Source organism: Molothrus aeneus, chromosome Z (assembly GCF_037042795.1).
Source record: "Molothrus aeneus isolate 106 chromosome Z, BPBGC_Maene_1.0, whole genome shotgun sequence".
Classification (NCBI taxonomy): domain Eukaryota; kingdom Metazoa; phylum Chordata; class Aves; order Passeriformes; family Icteridae; genus Molothrus; species Molothrus aeneus.
In genome coordinates, this window is record NC_089680.1 from 31776409 (window position 1) to 31798391 (window position 21983).

Here is a 21983-nt window from a genome sequence, read left to right on the forward strand (position 1 = left end):
AGGGAAAGCCGGGAGGGTCAGGGGCTGTCGGGACGACCCCAGGAGCTGCCCCCTGCTCCAGGGTGCTCGAAGCTGGGGCACGACAGCGTCGAGTGCTGGCACTTTCCGGGCGTTCTCCCGCTCCGGTCGGCGGGGCTTGAGGAGATGTGTCCCACCGCCGAGGCTGCCGCGGCGTTTGCCCGGCCCCGCTCAGCACGGCTCAGCTTCGCCGGGAGTTGTGCTCAGAGTGCCCGGAGCCCCAAAGCCGAGGAGTCAACCTTTCCGGTGGTGCCGTGACCACCCGAGAGGGATTTTCTGTGCAGATATTCCCGGAGAGTAATAAATCAAGGGAGAAGAGTTCTGTTGTTGAAGTAATAACGAGCAAAGAACAAGCTGCTTTTGAGGAAACGACCACCAAGCGCTGCTTGGGGGAACTGTTCAGTGCTGTCAGGAGAGCTACAGCTGCATTTCTTAGCTTTTGAGTGCTGTGAAGTATTTGATTCCAGCCAACCCAAAGGCAAACCAAAGGGTCTGCTCGAGAGCAGGAGCCTAAGCCTTTTAAATGTGGTGTGATCCATCTTGTTCTAGAAAATGTGCCCATAACTAGAAGTACGTGGCCATTGTCCTGCCAGAAGTTCAGCTCCTCGGGTAAATGCTGACACCCGTTGCTACTGCTAGTGGCTGAAGACTGTTGTTGCTAAGTGTTTCTATATGTTACTCTTCCTCTTCAAAACGTTGTAGTAAAGGTTTGCTGTGTCTCTCAAAATAAAGCTGATAGTAAGGACAGTACCATTTTAGCCCATTCTAGGGAAAATTACTGCAGGTGCTCGTCCCCAGGAGGGAATCTGCATCCCTGGGGCACCTCATTACCTCTCAGCAGTGAGGAGCAAAATGCCAGGACTTCATCTTCTCCTTCCTGTAGGGAGAAAGAAACAACTGCAGACAGAGAAGGGCAGGCACCAATGAACTTCCTTGCTCACACACAAAGCGGTGGAGAAGGTAGAGAATAAGAGAAGGCCACCTGCCCCTCTGTTCCACTCTCAGAACAATTTGCGCCTGGCAACTCATACAGTGGGGCTAGTGGAAAGGAAACCAGACTGTTTTCTCTTCAGCTTTGCTCCCTTGAAGCAGATTTCTTACTCCACTTGCAAAATATCCATAATGTCAAGTATTTTATTAACTTCTGGGCAAAACTAAGTGAAATGGCATTGTCAAAGCCCGTCAAAATCTGACTGTTAAAGGGAGATCAAAGTCAAGTTCTATAGTGAGATTTGCAAGCAATTCCAGGAACATCATTCTATTGAACAATACCTACCAGAGGGTATATTTTTTGTAGGATTTTGCAACTGGGAGACAATTATTTGCAGCAGTCACAGAGACAGTGTAACAAAATCAAGGTAAATTAAAACACAGTTTTGCTGCTGTGAGTGATTTTTCAAAGTTATGAAATTAAAGGAATTTGGGGCAGGATTTTTTTTTAAAAAGGATTCTTTTGCTTTTTGGTTGAGTTTGAGAGAGGTCATTACTGTTAGTAATGTTCCTCTTCATCTTTGTTGAGTGAATCATTGGATTTGTGGACTGAAAAGCACACTTTGCTCTTTCTCAAGCAAAAGTAACCTTCACCTGTTGTATTTAATATATTTTTTACCTTCCAAGTGGCATGATTTCTTGTATTGTTGATGAGTAAAAGCATGAAGTTATCATTTGATAATATGTTATACATAATCAAAGTACCATAAAGACAGGGGTGTTTTAACACACAGTGGTGTACCAAGAAAAGTTCTATTCTAGCTGTCATGACTATTTTTCTCATATCTAGTTTAAGTTAAAAACAGTGCATGGAATCTGGATAATTTAAATAGTTTTTAGGTATTGACTTTGCTGTAATCTGAGTTTACAGGATGTTATTTTTTACTGTAGTTAAGAAATTTGTTGGACCAATATGAAAAGACCGAGAAACTGTTGAGCCTAAGAGCCCAGTATTTTTTTTTTTTTTTTGTACAGGCTTACTTATATATTCTTAAACTGGTTTTACAGTAAATGACCCATGAATAGAGTGTAACTGGCTTCAATAGTGGGTTGTCAGGTACCAGATTTTCAAGTCCCTGTAAAATAGGACCTCTGAAGTAGTATATTCTTACTGCAATGAACTGGGATTTATAGATGATACTTCCAATAATACCAACATAAACTTTGCAATCTACTCAGAGCATAAGGCCTTAATATTGAGGTCAGAGTGAAGCCTATGACTGGCTTTGGAAGGGATATAAAGTTTTGGGGAGTATATTTTCCTCATTCTGGAGGGATTTGCCGGTGTAAACACCATAGAAAATGCATATCCACTGCTTTCTCCTGGAAAAAAAACAAAAATAGAAGATGCTTCAGGGAAACTTCTGGTTTCCAAAAGCACTCATATGCTTCAATTCATCATGCTGAAATTAGTCATGTGTAAAAAACTAGTTTCCTGTGAGCATAAAATTTGTTAGGATATATATATTTTTGCAGTTAAAGCCAGCAAAAGTTCTTTAGTAGTGGAAAAACTGATACATGTGAATATTTTCCAGTGCCTGGATGCACTGACTTCATTCTGGGGCCATACTAAATATGCATTTCTGCAGGTAGATTCTGCTTCAATATAGCTGTTTCTTCTGTACGTCCTTGGCTGGTGCGTGCTGCTCACAGTAAAGCCTTCTGCTTAAGTTCTCATCAGTCCAGGCATACTGCAGCAAGAAGACTTCAGGAGCATGACTGGAGTGTGCTGTAAGAGGTGTGCTAAAAGTGTGCTATTAGTGTGCACCCTCTAAATATTCCCTCTTTCTCCTTGTTCAGTAAATCCATGGTTGTCTTCTCACAGGCAAGATGCAGAAAGAGCACTGATGGTAGGAAAAGGAGTCTTAACTTTCCTTCAGTTCATACTTCAGTGACAGACATATTTCCCTCTGCAGCCACTCAGCTCTGCTCCAGCTTCTGCTCACACTGATCATCACTTACTTGTTCTACATTCTTGTGTCTCTAAGCTCCTTCTGAGCACTGTGCTTCTGAGGAGAGGATGAGAGTTGAGACTGTTGAGCCTGGAGAAAAGCAGACTCAGGCCATATCTCATCAATGTAAAACTGAAGAAGGGTGCAAGGTGGATAGACTCTTTCAGTGGTGTACAGTGACAGGTCCAGAGGCAATGGACATGAAAGAAGCTGTGAAATGAGATCCTCTCTGAACATCATCAGGAAACTGTAAGGGTGACTGAGCACTGGAAAGAATAGGTAGTCCAGAGCTGTCATCTTCATACTTGGAGATACTAAAAACTGTCCGGTTCAGCTGTCTGTCTCTACCTGGACACGGGTAGGGTGGTTCTTGGGTGGCACGCGTTTCAAAGGACGAGTCTGGACTCTTCAGTTTTTCGATCTTCAGATTGTTTATTATTTCTTATCTACAAAATTTTCTGTCTGCCCAGCAGAGGTCTGACCTGCAAGGCAGCCAAGGGCACTCTGACCACCCACGAGGCGGTCGTGTCTTTTTATACTAAAATCTATGTACATGATATTTACCTTTATTTCCCAATACCTTTCACCCATATTAGCAAGTGCACTTTCACCATGGACCAATCCCCAAGTGCCAACATCACCACAGAAAATTGATGACAAGAAGAAGAAAGAAGAAGGACGAGACATGCCCTGATCCCTCCATCTTGTCTCCATAACCTCCCTGTACCAAAACCCTAAAATCTATATTTCACCCTATAAATGTGTCTTTTTTACACCCTTCACTTCCAAGTGATTCTCACGTCCTCAAACTGCTGTCACTTCCGTAGATGGATCAAAATCAAGCCACCAAACACTCCTGGTAACATTCCAGGATTTACGAGACCCCCAAGGGTTCTCTCGGTAACTCTGGACATCCGGAGTGATGTGCTGAGTTCCCACAAAAAACTACACCCAGATATACCCATCCCAAGCAACCAGCCACACACCCTTCTTGGGTGTGTGGGGGATTTGACCTCATGGCCCTTTCAAACTCAACCATCCTTTGGTTCTAGGACTTTTTGATTCTGCTGTCAGGCAAAGCATTGTTACTCTTCACAGTTTCCTGTTGCTTTTCAGCAGTCCACATAGTTCCCCATCCTGCAGCAGCCTTCACTCCTCTCAAGCATTCTGGCATGTTGCACAGAGAGGCTTATCCTCTTTAGTTGTGCTCTTTCACCATAAACCTAAAGTAAGCAGCATGGGGGTTGCTGCTTGAGGGCTGCATTAGCAATGCTTCTCCAGAATTGAGACTTCTATTCTTACAGCTTATTTTCTGGCATCAACTCAAATGTATACCTAAGCAAGGGAAATCCATGTGAGAATGGGCAGATTCCTGCAATGCTGCCTGAAACCAATAGCAAAGTTTTCACTGAATTCAAAGGGAGCAAGGCAGAAACTGAAATACTGGGATGTTAAGGAAACCTGACTGACTGACTAACAAAATAACTTATCTGATAGTTGATATCAATTCAGAAGAAGGGACTGTGAATAGCTAGCAACACAGTTTAGGATATGACATAATATTTTCACCAAGCTCAGTCTGCAAAGTCAAAATATGGTTTATGCCATTGATACCTGAGTAAATTCTCATGAAAAACATCTCAAACTAGATAGTCAACAAATCTTAGAGGTCTTTTCGGTAACATCGCTTACCCAAAACCAATAGGTTTGTATGTACCCTGTAAGTGTATGTGTTCTGAGTGGCATTCCTGAGCTCCTGGCTCTCTTCCAAATCTCAGTTGTACTGTAGGGCAGGCAGCTCAAATCCCCAATTTAAGTTTCCCAACCATTAATAGAAAGGAGGAGAGACTTGAAAGTATTGTGATTAATGCATAAAACTGGCTTCTCCTGTTATTAAGTGAGGTTTTAGGACACATTCATCTGCAACTAAGTGCATTATGGTCTGGGAGGCATTGAGATCTCATGCAGAACTGCAGTCTAAGCAGCAAAAAAGGCTGCATGGTTGAGTGATAAAGCACAGTCTCCTTCATTTACTTATACTGAGCCTATCTCCAAGGTTGTCCTCAAAGATAGCCCCCAGCAGAGCACTGTGGCAGTGGGCAGACATGCAAATATGTAGCATGTGCAGGATGTAAACCACAACTTGACTTGTGAACAGGGACAACTAGTGGGGAAGACAGTTACCTAAAAAATTGTGATTACCAGGGCCGACACGGACTCACTGTGGTAACTGGAAAACTGAAAATACTTTGTCAAACAAATTGATGACCTCAGTCCAGTTTCTTGATGGACTAGTGCCTGTCTATTTGCCATAATTGCAATGATCCATGCACTGCATCAAGACAGGCAGAGGCTAAGGCTCAAAGTCTCTCTAAACTGAGGCATTTTAGCTGTGAAATCATCACTTATAAGTAAACTGAAATCTAATTCATGAAAGTGCTTCAAAAGCATTAAGAACCAAAAACAACATATTCAGACCATTTTGTTGTACATCACCACAATCCTTGCACCAGCCATGCTTCATGTTTCTAGTATTTTTACATCATTCACTAAAACTAGGTGGACAAAGAGTGGTCAAACATCAGGTAATACTCCAAGAGGAAGAAAAGGTATATACACAAGTGTTCCTTGATGGCTGGTTTTCAGATAAATGCTTTATTAGGCAGTAAGCATACTGCTTGGATGACATTACCAATTCTTGAAGAATTTATTATGTGCCATTTAAAACAAAGGGATTTAAACTAAAATCTTGCAAAGACTTAAAACCTCCATGTTTAGCTTTACACCTCCTACATAGTTTCACTGTGGTCAATGAAACTATTCACTGTGGAAAGCTAAGAAGGTGTGTAAATCTCTGTAGCATTAAACATTTTTCTTGATTATCTCACCAGGGACTGGAAACAGGGATTGGCAGCTATCAGACACCAAGGGTAAAATGGCAACTTGTGTCACTGAATATTGGCTTAATTGAAAAGCAGCATTAAGAATTGTGAAACAATTCTAGCCTTTTTTCCCTGACTTGCAGTGGATGCTGTGTGGCTCTAAACTGCTCCCTTGAGTACCCCCAAACAACTGAGATTTGCTCACCCAAGAGTAAGGCACATTTTGACTGTCAAAATAAGTATTTGTAACTTTTTTTAAAAGTATTTAGCACAACCAGGATTGCTGGGGACGTATGTTCGTATGTGTATGTGTGTAATGTCCCTGCGGGAGGCTTGAAAACAGACTCTCTGCCTGGGTCATGAGGGGGCTGCACCAGCGATATCATTCTTCTCACCCTTCTTCTCATTCTTCTCCTCACCCTTCTCATGCTTCTCCTCATCCTCCTCCGCTTCCCCCCACCCCAGGTGAACACAGCTCGGTGGTCGCCGGCGCTCCCTAAGACGCTGCCGAAGAGGGGAAGGGGCTTAGCAGATCTGGGGACCCCAGAGGCAGCGCGGGGAGCGGGCGGGGTGACGGGGAGGCGCCGCAGGGGCGGGAGTGGCCGGGGCAGCGCCACCGGCGGGGGGAGGCGCCGGTGCCGGCGGCGCGGGGTGCGCGGCGCAGGGGCGGCGGCCCCGCATCCCGGGCGGGCGGCAGGTGGGAGCGGAGCGGAGCGGCGGTGCAGCGGGGCGGGGTGGCTGGGAAGGGAAGGGATGGGCTGCGCACCCAGCATTCACGTCTCGCATAGCGGTGTGATATACTGCCGGGACTCGGAGGAGTCCAACTCCCCCCACCAGACCACCACGATCTCGCAGGGCACCACCACCCTGCACGGCCTCTTCGTTAAGACAGACGCGGCCGACTCCATCCCCTCCGTCCTCGCCTACCAGAGCCGGCAGCCGCCGCCCTCCGCCGGCCCCCGCCGCAAGGAGCGCAGGGAGTCCGGCGGCGCCTCCGCCCGGTCCAGGACGCCCCACTGCTGCAGCGTCGAGGCGGACACCCAGACCAGCAGCTCCAGTGCCAAGGTAAGAGGTCGCCGCTCCGGAGGGATTTCCGGCGGTCCCGGTGCGGGTCCCCGCCGGCCGCGGCAGAGGGAGGACGGTGTGCGGACCCAGCGCCTCCCCCGCCGGAGGATGCTCGGCGGGCGGGATGCAGCTGGCAGGAGCGGTGCCCTAGTGCCCACTGACTCACCGCAGCTGCGGCGGCCGGGCCGGGCCGGGCTGGCACTGCTGCGGGGGGGCCGCCTCGCCTGGAGCTAACCGGGGGGAGCAGCAGCCGCCGGGCCCCTCAGGCTCTCTCAGCCTTTCTCCGCCCCGAACCACAGCCTTGGTGCGGCTCCGGGGCGCCCTGTGCTGGGATCGGCCACGCACACCCAGCGAGCGGGGAAAGGGCTTGTTTTGAGCTCTGTGGCTGATGGCAGAGAGTACTTAGTGCTAGCTTTATTTACTTCATCCCTTTTTCTTCCCGCCGTATCTGTTAAAATGAACTGTTGCTTCTAGGCGTGGGTGTTCGGCTGAGAACCGAACCACTATGATCTGCACACGTACGCTGATGCACCTTGCTGCTTTAGGGCTGTGGAGATGCTCCTGGAGGAGCGGGCGGGGGCTGTGTCTGTAGGGTACCTGGAAGACTTGGTCCCCCTCTCAGTGGCTAAAGCAGGCACTGCTGCAACCTGCCTGTCAACGTCTTCACTTAAGTTTAGCACTTGCGAAGAGATCATTGCGCTGGATTTTTTTTTCCATGAGGTTTGTTTGGTTTGTGGGTTGTTTGGTTTTTTTTTAATATCAGAGTAAGTAACTTCCCTGAAAGTCTTTTAGAAATTAAAATTTGTTTTGTTGCCTCCTTCCAAAGTTTATAAATAAAAAACAAACAAAAAAAAACCAAACCAAAAAAACCAAAAAAACCCCAACCAACCAACCAAACAAACAAACAAAAAAACAAAAAAAAACCAAACAAAAATCAAAACCGGTGTCATGATCTTAGCTGCATCTTAGGTTACTTTTCTGTTTTACTAAGAAAGCAGGATATCATGTCACAAAGTAATCCTAGTATTTTGTTAGAATATCAGTAAGAAATTCCAAAGTTATAAAATGTTCCTTAATTATTTAAAAAATCAGACATATTAGGAAAACTTAAGGAAAACATAAGTGGGAGAAATCACAGAAAAAAACCCAACACCCCCATGGCCCATTGTCAGTTTGTTAGTTCAAATGCTGAGAAAATTGTAGAATTGTCTGCAGTCATGTTTACTGTTTTACTCACTCAGATGAGGAGCCTGCATTATCAACAACTGGGACAAAATTCAAGCATAGCTGGAGTAAAACAATTCTTGTATTTCTTGGATTTATAGATTTTTATTTTTTTTTACTAGTCAGAGTGCAATACTTCAGACAAAACATGATTTCTTTTTTTAATATGATTTCTTTTTTCTCCTGTTAAGAGGAGAACAAAATCAAAACACTTTTACAATTAAGTTGAGAATTGAAAAGAAAATAGGAAGAATTGGAAAAAAAAAGTTTTTTTAGAGTCATAACTTGGTTCTCAATAGTTGTTTACTATATATTATTACATTACATGCTGTTATAAACAAATATATTTCCCAACTTTCTAGTTATTTAAACTGCATGTATTTCAGATGGTTTGAACTTTCTGATCGGTATTGTAATGTTGGTGGGTTCCACAAGGCCCAGTGCTGGGTCCTGCCCTTGGGTCACACCAACCCCAGGCAGCTGCACAGGCTGGGGCAGAGTGGCTGGAAAGGCCCTGGGGGTGCTGGTGACAGCAGCTGAACATGAGCCAGGCTGTGCCCAGGTGGCCAAGAAGGCCAATGGCATCCTGGCCTGGATCAGCAATGCTGTGGCCAGCAGGGCCAGGGCAGGGATTGGCCCCCTGTACTCAGAAAAGGTGAGGCCACACCTGGAATCCTGTGTCTAGCTCTGGGCTCTTCACTACAAGGCATTGAGGTGCTAGAGTGAGTCTAGGGAAGGGAAACAGAGCTGTGGAACAGCTGAGGGAGCTGGGCGTGAGAGAGAAGACTGAAGAAAAGAAAGCTCAGGGGGAACCTTCCCACTCTCTACAACTGAAAGGAGTGTGCAGCCAGGTGGGGGTTGGTATCTTCTTCCAGGCAACAAGATACAGGATAAGAGGAAACAGCCTCAAACTGCTCCAGGGAAGGTTCAGGTGGTACATCAGGAAGAATTTCTTCACACAAAGGATTGTCAAGCATTGGGAGTGACTGGCCAGGAAAGTGATAAAGTCATCATCCCTGGAATTGTTCAAGAAATGACTGGATGTGGCACTGTGTGCCGTAGTGATACAGTGGTGATTGGTCAAAGATTGGATTTGAACTTGGATGTCTGTTCACAGAATCACAGCATTAACTAGGTTGGAAAAGACTTTTGAGATCATCAAGCCCAACCTATGACTTAACATCACCTTGTCAACTAGTCCATGGCACTAAGTGCCATATTCAGTCTTTTCCAACCTAAATGATTCTGTGGTTCAGATTTGTGATTATTTTTGATAGCTTCACTTCTTTTTACAAATTATGAGTTTGTTAGGCGTCTGGGGTTTTTGAAGTTATTTAACAATTATTTCAATTATATAGTAGAAATATTTTCATTCTTAAAAGAATTAGGATCTGTAATTTGTTTTTTTTTTTTTAGTTGAGTTAGAGCTGCCATTCTTACTGCCAGTCCTGGCGTAATTTTGTACATCGCACTAAAGTATTGACTACAACAGGGTTGGGTTATTACAGAACTATCATACAGGCAAAATAGTATACTATACTTGACAGATTATAAGTGGAAAAGTGTGGAAACATGTTCCTGCAGTAGTACACGATAACAATATTTATTTCCATAAAAGCTCAAAAGTGAAGAATAATATAATTTATTTTGATATGGAAAGAGTGTCTAGAAATACCACTTGGTTTTAACTGCTGTAGTGCTTGGTTGCATGCATTAGCAATATTGGATATTCCATACCATATGGCATCACACTTGGGGAAAGAAGGAGGAAGGCACAGGGGACATTTGGAGTGATGGTGTTTGTCCTCCCAAGTAGTCACTGCACATGATGGGCCCTGCTCTCCTGGGGATGGCTTTACACCTGCCTACCCATGGGAAATGATGACTTAATTCCTTGTTTTGCTTTGCTCATGTGTGCACCTTTTACTTTACCTAATAAAGTGTCAAATTCATGAGTTATTTCAATTTCACTCCTCAGATTCCTTCCCCATCCTCTGGGTGATTGAGTGAATGAGCAGCTGCCTGGGGCTTAGTTGCCATCTGGGGTTAAACCACCACAAAATCTCATCTAAGTGAATTAGAAGACAAAAGCAATATACTAACTATTAGCACTATTATATAATAAAATGTATATATATCTGTTCTGTAACTGCTCAAAACACTCAAACTATGTGTCTTGGTTTTGAAAGACACCATGTTGCTTGGTGTGCCTTCATTTTGTGTTCTAAACTGCTCTTTAGTTGTTTACACAATCAAGTATTGCACTTTACATTTGATCCTGCTTTTTATACAATGTTTTAAAACTCATCCACACGATAGTATGAAACTAGCCTTAAAATAAATCAACCTGTAATAATTTCAACCCTATTCAGTTCAAATAAAAAATAAAAGCCAACCAAAGAAAAAATGATCCAATGTCACTTAAAATACATGGCTTATCTAAACCTTACTTTCAAAGTATTTATCTGTATTCATTTGGTGTGAGGTCAGTGTTACAAAAGATAATTTTTTGTTTTTTTCTTTTCTTCTTCTTTCCTTAATGAAAAGTTATGAATTGTTCAGAGAATTGAGAGGTGTTGGTCCCATCCACTGACACTGTTTATGAGTAACTGGTCAGCAATTTTGGTGGGTAGGTGTGTTTCTTTTGATCTTGAAAGCCTGGTAAACAATTATCTACAGGTTGCTTGACAAAGATCTCAAGTGGACTTGTTACAGGTTGATTTGGGAGAGGACCCACAGTTTCTGGTGCTCAGCCATACACTCTGTTCTTAAAGTACTTGGGCAGAAGCACTCAATTGAAAAAAACCAGCCATTCCTTCCCTTTGTACCCTCCTTAACAAAGCAAAACAATGTAATGAAAAGAAAGAGTATTAATATCTCAAATGTTCCATCAGCTTTCTATAAAGATACAAGGCATTTAGCTTCCATCACGGAAGCATAACAATGAGCTGAGAAGATGCTGACTGTATAATGGCTGCTTGACCAATTGCTCAGTTACTGCTGGTTCTGAAGTGCAGCAGTACCACCTGTTTAGCAAGAAGTAAACAGTCTTTTGGACACTTCCTTGGGGATTTGCAAATGTAAATCCCTTATATATGTTTACATCTTTTAATGATGGCCAAGTCTTAAGCAGAAGTTGTGAAAAGTTCTGATTTTCTTGATATCTTGAGACTTCAGCATTAACAAAACTTTACAGCAACAGACAAGTTTCAAAGCTCGTGTTGCTAACATATTAGCTAGATGGAAAAAACCCTGCAAACAACTTGCAGACTTCCATTGATTACTTTATCATATTTTTCTTCTTGAAATTACAAGAACAGCAGGTGTAATGATTTGGTTCTTCTTATGCTATCTTCTCTGTAGAAAAGAAAGACTTGTTTATGAGCCTCTCTTGATCAGTCACAGTAGCAGTAGAATTTGACCATTTTCAGGCTTTTCTGTAGCAAGAAAAGCTCAGAAATAAGCAAAAATACAATGGGACAGTATTTCTTACCAGTGTTGGCTGTGTTAAGTTCCAAGGTGGAAGTGTTGGGACATATGGGACATATCCTTCTCTTCAAAATGTCAATGGTTTTTTTGGTTAGGTGTTTTTTGTTTGTTTTTTTTTGGGGGGGGGGGTTGTTGTTGTTTGTTTGTTTGGTTGGTTGGTTTGGTTTTAGTTTTGCTTGTTTTGTTTTGTCTTGTTTTTATGTGGGGAATAATTCTAAGACTGCAGCTGCCAAATACAAATTGGAGAACATCAAGAAATCCAGCCACTGAGAGAGTTGCATCAAGTTCATAGGTCATGTGTAAATATAGTCATAGGTATTGCCTTGATTTCAAATACAATTGTCTTTCAAGCAGTACCACGTATAAGAAAAGTGAGGGTACTTCTTGCACTTCTGGTTTTGTTTGAGGTGTACTACGGTTTAACTGGCTAGTAGTAAGTTCTGTGGCATGAGGAACACACCAGATGTAGTGTAAACCTAGAAAATAAACCACCCAACTCTGTAACTTAGTGTGATGAAGGTTCATTTCACAACTCAGTAGGACACCTGAGACATAAGGCACCTCTTGAACATAGCTGAGTACTGCAGAGTTGGCATAAAAAAATTGAGCAGGCCAAAAACTGTTGAAATATATTACAATGCAGGACCTTGTTATTTTAGGCTAACTGTTCTCTGAGAGGTGCTGGCCTGAATAGCTCTTACCCTAAAGAAAAGTACTAGTATAGAGGTGTTATTCTGTGACTAAGCCCAGGTATCTTAAATGAATACAGTAAAAGGACTTTTGCTGATCTGTATCTGACCTTTCCATTCCTCCTTCAAATGATGCAGGTGAACTTTGGCAAGCACTGTTGTTATGCTCTTAAGCAATGCTTGACAGAAGAACTGTTACAAAACAGATAAAACCATTTCTTCAGAAAATATTAAACCACCTGGCAAAGAGAAGCCTGATTAATAACTTCACATTGAGTCACACAACATTCTGGACTTCCAAAATTGCTCTGGATGATATGCATTTATATCACTAAATATAAAATGAGCACACGTGCGTGCGCACACACATGTATGAGAAAAGAGAATTGCCGAAGGCTTGTAAGAGAACAATGAGCCTCAACAGTTTCATCATTAGAACTCAACAAGTCCAGGACCCCTCTAAGTCCTTCAGTAAAAATTTATTTTAAGACTTTGTCTTTCAGTGCCCAAAATACCAAGTGGTGTTAAACTGACCATTAGCAGCATCTGTTTTGCCCTTTTACTGTTTGATATGCGCAGAATGAGACTGAGGTTTTATCTTCTGAAGAGCTTGGTGTGAATCTTTCAAAATTTTCTCTATTGTCCATGTAACTTTTCTAAAAGTGCCTTTAGTGAACACTGGATGTACCTGTATGGCTGCTAGAAAATAACATGTGAAGTGTTTTATGATGCAGCAGCATTTACCTTTTTTTGGTGAGTCTTTTCAAACCCAGGATTATAGCTTAAGGAAATCAGCAATCACATTTACTCATGTAAAGACCAAAGTACAGAGATAGTGAAGAGCAGCCTGTGTGTTTGAAGTGGTTGAGGGCATGAGCTTACAGCTAACTGCCTCCTGATGATCTCTTGTGTAGTACTGTCTCCCTCTGGCACAGATCAGTAGGTGCATTTCTAGCCCAGAAAGTCACCAGCAGTCACCTTACTGTAGGGCAGCAACACAACACCTGGCTGTCCCCTTGCTTTTTTGAGGGCATCTTTTCTGGGGCAGTCTCACAGACCATAAAGTAGAATGAGCTCATTGTGCAGGAGCTTCCACAGCTCCCCCAAAACACCAGTGCTTTTGGCTTATGAAGCTTGAGTCACCTTTCTCTCTATGTGAGGAAGAAGTTCTGTGCAAAAATACATTGTTAATTCTGAGTTAAGGTGACGTTCTGTACAGTTTTTTGGTGGCAGTGTCTACTCCAGGTAACTTTCTTCACTTGAGAAGACCATTAGTCCATTTGACAGTGAACTTTATTTTTCCCTTTCAGTTCAGCCACTTGTGTTAACCACAGCCCCATCCTTCCGCATCCAATTATTTATAAATGTCTTTCTCACCCTTGTTGTCAGCTGTAAAAGAACAAAATGCATTAGAGACATGATGTTCCTTTGTATTACCTCTGACTCTTTGAATAGCAAGGTACTCTGGAGAATAGTTTTTAAAAATCCATGTGTATCTCTACCCTGTAAATCTTTGACTTGGCTATCCAATGCCAAATATTTCATATCTTGGATGTAGAAAGGGTAGAGTGCAGATTTATGCTGAGAAACCCCGCATCTAAATGGTGCTACTTCAGAAACTGTCTCAATATTAAACTCTTAATAACATGAGTTATTCACTTTGAAAATGCATGTCTAATTTTGATGTAGATTTACAATTAATTGACCTTTTACCCTGGATTCAGGTTGCATCTGAGGAGGCAGCATTTGGTCCAAAAGGATGGGAAAACTGGACCAGTGCAGTTGGTTTCATGGCATGGAAAAATAGAGCAGGAATTGCAGAGATCTGGGCCACCTGGATTCCAGTACACAGAATTCACAGACAATACAGCCAGGTGTGAATGTGTGTATAGATATTATTAAACCACATTTAAATAAGAATTCCAAAGGAACAATGGATATTTGAGAGACTCTGCATCAGTAGGGTCAGTAACATCCACTGATGAAATGGACAGAAGAGAGTTTTAAAGCAATATAGGTAGTAAAAATCAAGCTATTCAACATCTGTTTGTAAGCCTAGGAGAAACTGCTCACAGTCAGTTTTCATATAGAGCTGCAGCCTGTCAGATTTAATTACAATTAATTTGTTTATATTTGGAAGAGTGAGGTCTGATTCCTATCTTGTTATATGCATGTTTTCATCAAATAGTGATATAGTTACAGGTGGTATACCTTTTAGTGTTGTAAAAAAAAATCAGTGTAATTGAATGTGGAATTGAACATGAGGTCTCTGGTGTTAGCTTGGGAGCTACTTCCAGCAGTCAATTTTCCCTTTTCTCTTAGGTTAGCCATTTTTCTAGAAGAACAGTGAGAGAGGCTTTCCTCCTCCCCTGCTGCAGACTTAGAAGGCTATCTGAGGGCACTGTGGACTTGAATGTTGTCAATGATCATTGTTCCCCTGCAGTTATCATGTCCATTATGAAATGCAATTTATCAAACCATTGTGCTAGCCCGAAAATCAAGAAACCTCTTTTAGAAAAGGAGAGAGAAAATTAGGTTTAGCTTTTTGTGTGTGTTCTTTTCCAAAGTTAATCAAATTTCTTCTGAGACCCCGGAATAGGTGTTAATGTGATGACTCAGGTGTTTTCTGGATAGACACCCAAGCTCAAGTCTCTGTTTTGAAAGTTTATAAAAAGGTCCTCTCACGTGAGTACTCTTCTCACTGGACTGTTGGCTGTTGTCGCTTTCTCTTTCTCTCGCTTTTAAGATTGCTTCCCTGAAATCCATGCATCCCAAACAGTCCTGCCTGATGAATCATTACTTCCTCCTTGTCCTAAAGACAAATCTTTCTTAAACAACTGTCTATATTGTGAAAAATCACAAGATTTCAGAAAGGGTGGTTATATTACATTCCAGAATAAATCCATTCACATGTGTTAAACGTTTAGGTCTGTGTTAATGTTCTAAGCAGTGCTGTGGCTCATGGAAGAAGTCAGTAACTGCTGTGTCAAACACCTTTGCTGTGGCCTAAACACCTTTGCCATGGCCTTGTTTCAGACTGCTGCATTTTACCTCAAATTGCAATGTGTAGGCTAGGATAGCAAGACAAAAAAGTTAAGATTTCTTGCATTCTCATGGTCATGGTGTACTGATCTGCAGCTGCTGGACAGCTCTCCTTCCCCTTGGAGCTCTGGATGGCAGCCACAGGGTGGTGGTGGAAACCTGGGAAATCTTTGGCTACTTTTGTCAAAAAGGTCAGCTGGAGTACTATGATGGTGTGGTGGGTGGTTAGAGGAGAGATGGTTGAAGTGAAGATCTGAGATGGACTAAGCAGGTGAGATATCATGGTTCAAGTAGTAAAAAAATGATCAATCTAGCTAAGCTGGGGTGGTTGTGGATGGGTCCTGTGTTATGGGCTGGAGGAGTTCAGGGCAGAGACATACCAAAGGGAATGGAGCTTAAGGGACATGTAGGTAGAGAGGTGTTTTGGGGGGAAATAAAAGTCTTTTCTTGGTGGCACTGGATTCTTTGATGCTTTGAGTCTTGAGCAGATGTGATATCTGAATCTAGAGATTTCTGTCCAAATCTTAGAGCTGCACAACAAAAACATATCTTTACCACTCAATGCTGCTGCAACAGGAATTGCCTAGATGATCTGTGTACAAAACTGTACCCACTGCTGCTTAAAGCCACTTGTTAGTCTGTGCTTGTCTCTGTTTTATTAATGAGCCCATCACAGTAGCAGAGGACTCCTTCTGCATCTTATAGTCAAACATTTGAAAGCAAGAAAGAAGTACCTAATATTAGTCTAGACAAACTGAAGATCACTAACCACCTGCTTTCTGAAAGAAGTTTTGACAAAAGAGAGGCAAAGATATTCTCCCCAAAACCAAAATTACAACAACAAAATAACACCAAAGCAAAACAAGTAACACTAAGAATCATAATTGTTCCAATACGGTGATACTACTGATATAACTGGTTTTAGCATAACTTCTGTGATAACTTTGTTAAATGTCAGCAGGGACTTCTGTATTGCCATCCCAATTAGGACAGAATTCACACAATGTGTTAGCTCTGTGAGTCTGGTGCATGGGAATTATTTAAACTTAATGGGTTTTGGTTTTTTTTTCTTTCAAATGTAACTGTATAAATGGTGTCATTTTGTTTGGAGCAACAGTTTCTTTGATACATTCTGGGTTTTTTTTTGGTTCTGTGTGACAGAGCTTTTACTACTCTAGTCCTTTAGGTGAGATTGAACTGAGCAACAGAACTGGGGTTTTTTTTCTCACACCATTAGTGGGTTAAAAACTATGTGTTTGATAGATTTATTTAAGGCTCACACTCAAGACAAGAGTTGTGCAAGTCTTAAAGACAATATATTTTAAATGTCATAATTTTAAGTTATATTTTGTGCATCCTGGTGGTAGAGATGTCAGACTTTTTCTTTCAGGTTTATGAAAGTGAAATATAAAATTATTGAGATGAGAAAAACTAGTGGGACTGATGAGTATTACAGTCAACCAGAATGGGTGTCTGGTTGCAGATACATAAGAACAGCTGATGCACATACAGATCCCTCTTGGCCCTCTGGCATTTTAGTGGCTTAGGGACTATCCGTACAGTTCAAAGAGTTCAGTAATGAACTGTCTTCAAAGAAGGGAATCTTTTTCATGGGTTCCACTGCATTTATACAAGAGGCTATTTTTAGATGAAGCATTTTTTTGCCCCTTTGGAGCTATAAGACATCTGCGACCTCACCTTAGATTTGAAAAATCTGCTGTGCTGGAAGTAACTCCTTCAAGGCCATCCTTTCACGTTTGCTTTATTGTTATTTTTCATTTAGTTGCAAATATCCACAGACCTGTAGATAGTTTTATACTGAAAAAGGTGCTGTATTTCTGTAGCTCACATGTGAATTCTTGTCAGAGAATAGTGTTTTCCTACTTGGCTGATGCACATGATTGCCCATCAAAGGATGAACTTTAATCATCTGAATTTTTTGTGTATCATTTCCTACCACTGAAGGAAAGAGAAGCATTTTATTTCAAAATCTAATGAATGAGCTTAAAATACAGTGTTTACTGTACAAAACAATGTTTAATGATGCAACATTAAAACTTGGTGCCATTTTGCACTTCCAGCTCCAGCGTAGAAATGTGAAATGCATACATATAGTCCAGCAGTACAAATTCAGAAGTCGCGACTCCATATGTTAGAATGCAAATCTTGCATCTGGAAAGAACACTGACATCAGTGAGATGATGATCTGGCTTTTTTTAGATAGGCAGTGGGCAAAAGGCTATTCAGATTTTCAGAAAATTTCCCCACATTTTATTTTTAATTCAATAGGAATAAATGTCTGGGCTGCAATACATTCTCTTGTGGCTAAAGGGCTAACAGTGATCAAAATAGCTGGCATTATACCTCCTACACAGCCCTTAGCTATTTTAACTGTAGTTGGGCTGTGCTGCTGCTCCAATTGGCTTTTTTCTAACTCCCCCTGATAACTGTTCAACATTTCTTGGTAGGTGAGGGAGGTAGTGGCCAGGCATTGGTGCAGCTACAAGATATGCATCACTTGGAGATGTCAGCAGTGCTTTCTTTCATTGATCTGCCACTCTCCCTGCCACAGGATTTTTGGTTTTCACCTGTTCTTTCAGCATAGGATCACTGAGGAAGTGATCACATAAGAAGAGGATAGTTTGCCTTCTTTGAACAATAGGAGATTTTTTATATGTTTGTACATATACTTGCTACATTCTTGTCTGCAGGTTGGGTGTGCCATCTGCTGGCATCTTTCCTCCAGTTTTCATTGACTTTATTCCCAAAATAAATTTTATTTATTTTATTGCCCCTCTCCTTGCCCTTTCGAATGATTGCAGAGGTATTGCCCTTACTGAAAATGGGATCAAAGCAGGATACATTTAAATGTGTGAATTTCTTTGTTCTTTTTGGTCACAGTTCACAGCCTGCTTCTACCAGCTGCCAAGTATCTTCAGTCATTCTTCCTCACTCTGAAGAAGGGTTGTTCTTTGTCTATTCCAAGTATTGACTAAAGTGATTAGTATCTGACAATACAGGTATATCTTCTTTTTTACTATCAATATGCATGCCATGGACAGGAAAAAATCATAGCATAAATGTACCTTCATGCTGCCTGTCACAGAATTAAGTGTAAAACAGGGAAGAGCCTTCTGTACATCTTCTCTAATCTCCTTTCAAATTTTTCCTGCTTGCCTTCTTAAAAATTCACTCAGCAACTGACTTGTATGCTAATGGGAAGTTAGTAAGAATTGGATTTTCTGTTTATTTGAAAATTTTGCTTCAACGAGAGAAATATTTCAACCACAAAATTCTGGGAAAAATGTTTCATTTATTCATAAATTAGAACTTACTATAGTCAGTTTGAGATTCTGGTTATACTCTGATAAAAACGTTCACCTGATTTACAGCTTCTTCAAAAGGCCTTATTTCTAATACATTAATATCTTCTATTAGCTGGGAGGATCCAGCTGAAAATTTTCTCCCTGTCTGGTACTGCTAACTTCACTTCATGCTGCAGTGCGGAGGTCCAAAGGCATGTTACCATAGAGATACCCACAGTAGTTTTAAACCAACTTCAGGTTACTAAAGCTTGAGTGCTAATGATAGCTGCAACATCAGCTGCAGAATGCACACTGTCAGGATGGATACACGCTTCAGCAGCTGACTACACCTAACTAACAGCCCAGTGATGTTCCTTTCTGAGGTTGGAAGCATAGGACTGAGACCTTACAGCTCTTGCTGAGACTTAGCCACTCTTGTACTAGGGCACCTCAACAAATGCATAAGCACCTCAGCTCTGCCACTATTATAAGGGTGGTGTGACACTATTATAAGGGTAGGTGGCATTGAGCAGCTAGATCAGATCTAAAAAGGCCCAGTGTCTCCCAAATGGAATTGCAGTGCTTGCTGCTCTTCCTCTTTGCTTGGTAATGGACATGGGGTTTTTTTTTTTAACTTTTTGTGATGATGTATTTCACACCTTGGGTAGAGGTTGCACTGTTAGATCAATATTCAGGGTGAAAAATAAAATGAGTGATTATTTACTCATCTCACCATCAGACATAACATCTTGTATGTAGTTACTGTTTTGGCTCCACTGTGTGTTTAATACTTGCAGATGTGTTCAGTGAGCACATGCTGAAATGGAAGTTCATTCCCTTTTGAAGAAAGAGATTAAATGGAGCACTAAGGTGAAGAATTTAGCAATCAATCTTTAAATAAATATGGTTTCTTATTTGCTTCTGATCCCAAATCTCTCAAAAGAAACTAAGCAAGGTAGATGAGTAGGCTGTTGCTGGTTCTGTTGTCATTATGTTTCTTTTCCTGGAGAACCTAGTCACACGAGGCAGCACATGGATGAAATGCTTTCCTGTTATTGCTGGCAGCAACTGAAGGGTACAGTGTATGACAGTGGGTCCTCTGGAGTACACAAGGCAAATCCCCATCTCAGAACAGACCTCTCGGCATGGTAAGTACACCATGCTGACTGTAAAATTGCCTTTAAGTCTATCAGAGCTGTTGTCTCTGACCTACTGCAGATTCATACCTACTGCAGTGTCAAAGCCACTTATTTTTTAGAGTACACAAGGCAAATTCCCATTTCAGAACAGATCTCTCTGCATGGTTAGTCCACCATGCTGACTGTAAAATTGCCTTTAGGACTATCAGAGCTGTTGTCTCAGACCTACTGTGGATTCAGGGTATGTTGATTCACACCACCTCTGAAAATACAGCTATATCTACCTAGAGGACTTAAAAATGTCTTTGCTTATTTTTAATGGCAGTTTTCTGAATAATCTGTATCTGTTACGTGGCGGTCTCCATGAAAAACATAATGACTGCAAATTACAGAACATGTCAGGCTGTGCTGTGCTTCTCAGCTATATATAAAAAAGGAGGTAGTGTTCCATGGTGCACATAGCATGAGTTCCCAGCAACAGTACAAAAATAAGTAAAAGAGCTTTTTTTGGGAGGATTAATAAGTAAAAAATTACTCCTGTGTGTTTTGGAAATGTCTAAGGCCTTCAGTAGGGAATGGATGTGGGAGGTGTCACATGTGCTTATGCTGGTCTGGTACAACTTATCCTGTGTTGACCATTCTCAGAGATATGATGTTAGTTTGGTGGCTTGATATGACCCTCTGCAACTGTTATGTCTTTACAATCCTGATCTTCATTGAAGCCTGACCTAGCAAAATATTTAGGGACACAAGTAGAACCATCCAGCTCGACTGGGAAAACCAGAGCACTCATTTGACTTAACTTTTTTTCTCAGGGTCATTGCACCCAGAAGTCTAAAATAGCCCTGGGGTGGTTATGACACATGTCTGGCAGCAAAATTTGGAGCAGTTGGTTAGGTCCATGCCATTGAGGGGTAAAATGGGGTTTCTCCAAGAACTGCAAATGTGAAAATTCATTGTTTTAGTAATTTTATATGGATCTGAAGACTTGAGGTCTAAATTCTGTAAGGGATAGTAATGATATATTTGCAATACCATAACTGAAAAGGTATGTGGTGCTCTTTTGTTAGTCAGTGTGAGGATCCAGCAATCTGCATTACCAAATTCATCACAGGGTTTCTACAGGTGGGACTAGTGAGCAAGTGAGAGTGTTCTGTGTGTGCCCAGAAATGAACGTTTTATGTTCTTTGACTGTAACAATTACAGACATTTTATTACAGAGGAGAAGGTCTCCCAGCCCAAAGTCTCTTATTTGCTTTTGGGAGAGCATTTGATCTTTAACAGCAACTTGCTATGTGAAGTAAAATGTAATTTCTGGACGCTTGGGTCAGAGAGCTGGCCCTTGCAATTGTTGGAAGCCACCTCCTGTATCTTTTTCAGTTTCATCAAAGCCTTGAAAAAGTTTATTTCTGGTCTCTGATTTACTGATGCGAGTCCTAAGCTGTCATGTCTGCATTTTCTATTGTACTCAGCTAAGAAACTTCTAACAGATAGCAACATAGCTCTTTGTATTGTTTGAATTTCACCTAATTTCTATGACTCTTGCAGTCAAGGCTCTCTGCTACCCTACCTATCTTGCAGTTGGTTTTTTTCTCCATTTTTTTTAATAGCTTTGCCTATGGCATTCCAACAAACCCTTTTCAGCAGTCTTGAACAGGACTAGTTTATTATATTTCTTTCTCTTGAGAATGTATGATTTTATATGGTTTTTAATATATATTTTTATAAATATTTAAATATGGTTTTATCTGCACTCATTTTAGAGTGACCCCATATGTTTTATAAAATTATATTCTATTGCATCTTTTGTTCAATATATCTCAATATTTTTGTTCTACCATAGAACTCTGTTGCAGAGTGACACAGAGTAGTACAAGTGGCCTGAGTGCCCAGACCTCTTTAGCTGATCGCTTGGCATCTCCTTTCCCTCAGTTTATGACAATCAAATATTTCTTAACTTCTTTGAAAACTAGATGGGACCCAGTAAGAAACTTACAGAAGTTACTGTTTCCTGTCTTGTGACATGCACTTGTAATAAGTACAATATTAACAGGGAATACAACTTATTTCCCTACAGAGTGCCTCCAAAGACAGCTGTAAAATCAAGAGATATATGAGAGAGATATAAAACAGAAAACTCAGCAATAGCTTTTTCTGTTGTAATCTCATGGACTGTAGTGTAACAGTG

The 21983-nt window shown here is 41.5% G+C and overlaps 1 protein-coding gene across 3 annotated transcripts in view; it reads left to right on the top strand.

Moving 5' to 3' along the window:
* Window positions 1-6578: 6578 nt before the first annotated feature.
* Window positions 6579-21983, top strand: part of PDE8B (phosphodiesterase 8B) — a 69609-nt gene continuing 54204 nt past the window's right edge. For all 3 annotated transcript variants that reach the window (XM_066569314.1, XM_066569315.1, XM_066569316.1), the window contains exon 1: window positions 6579-6907. In XM_066569314.1, the coding sequence (XP_066425411.1) occupies window positions 6596-6907 (312 nt within the window). In that variant the 5' untranslated portion in view covers window positions 6579-6595. The remainder of the gene's footprint in view (window positions 6908-21983) is intronic.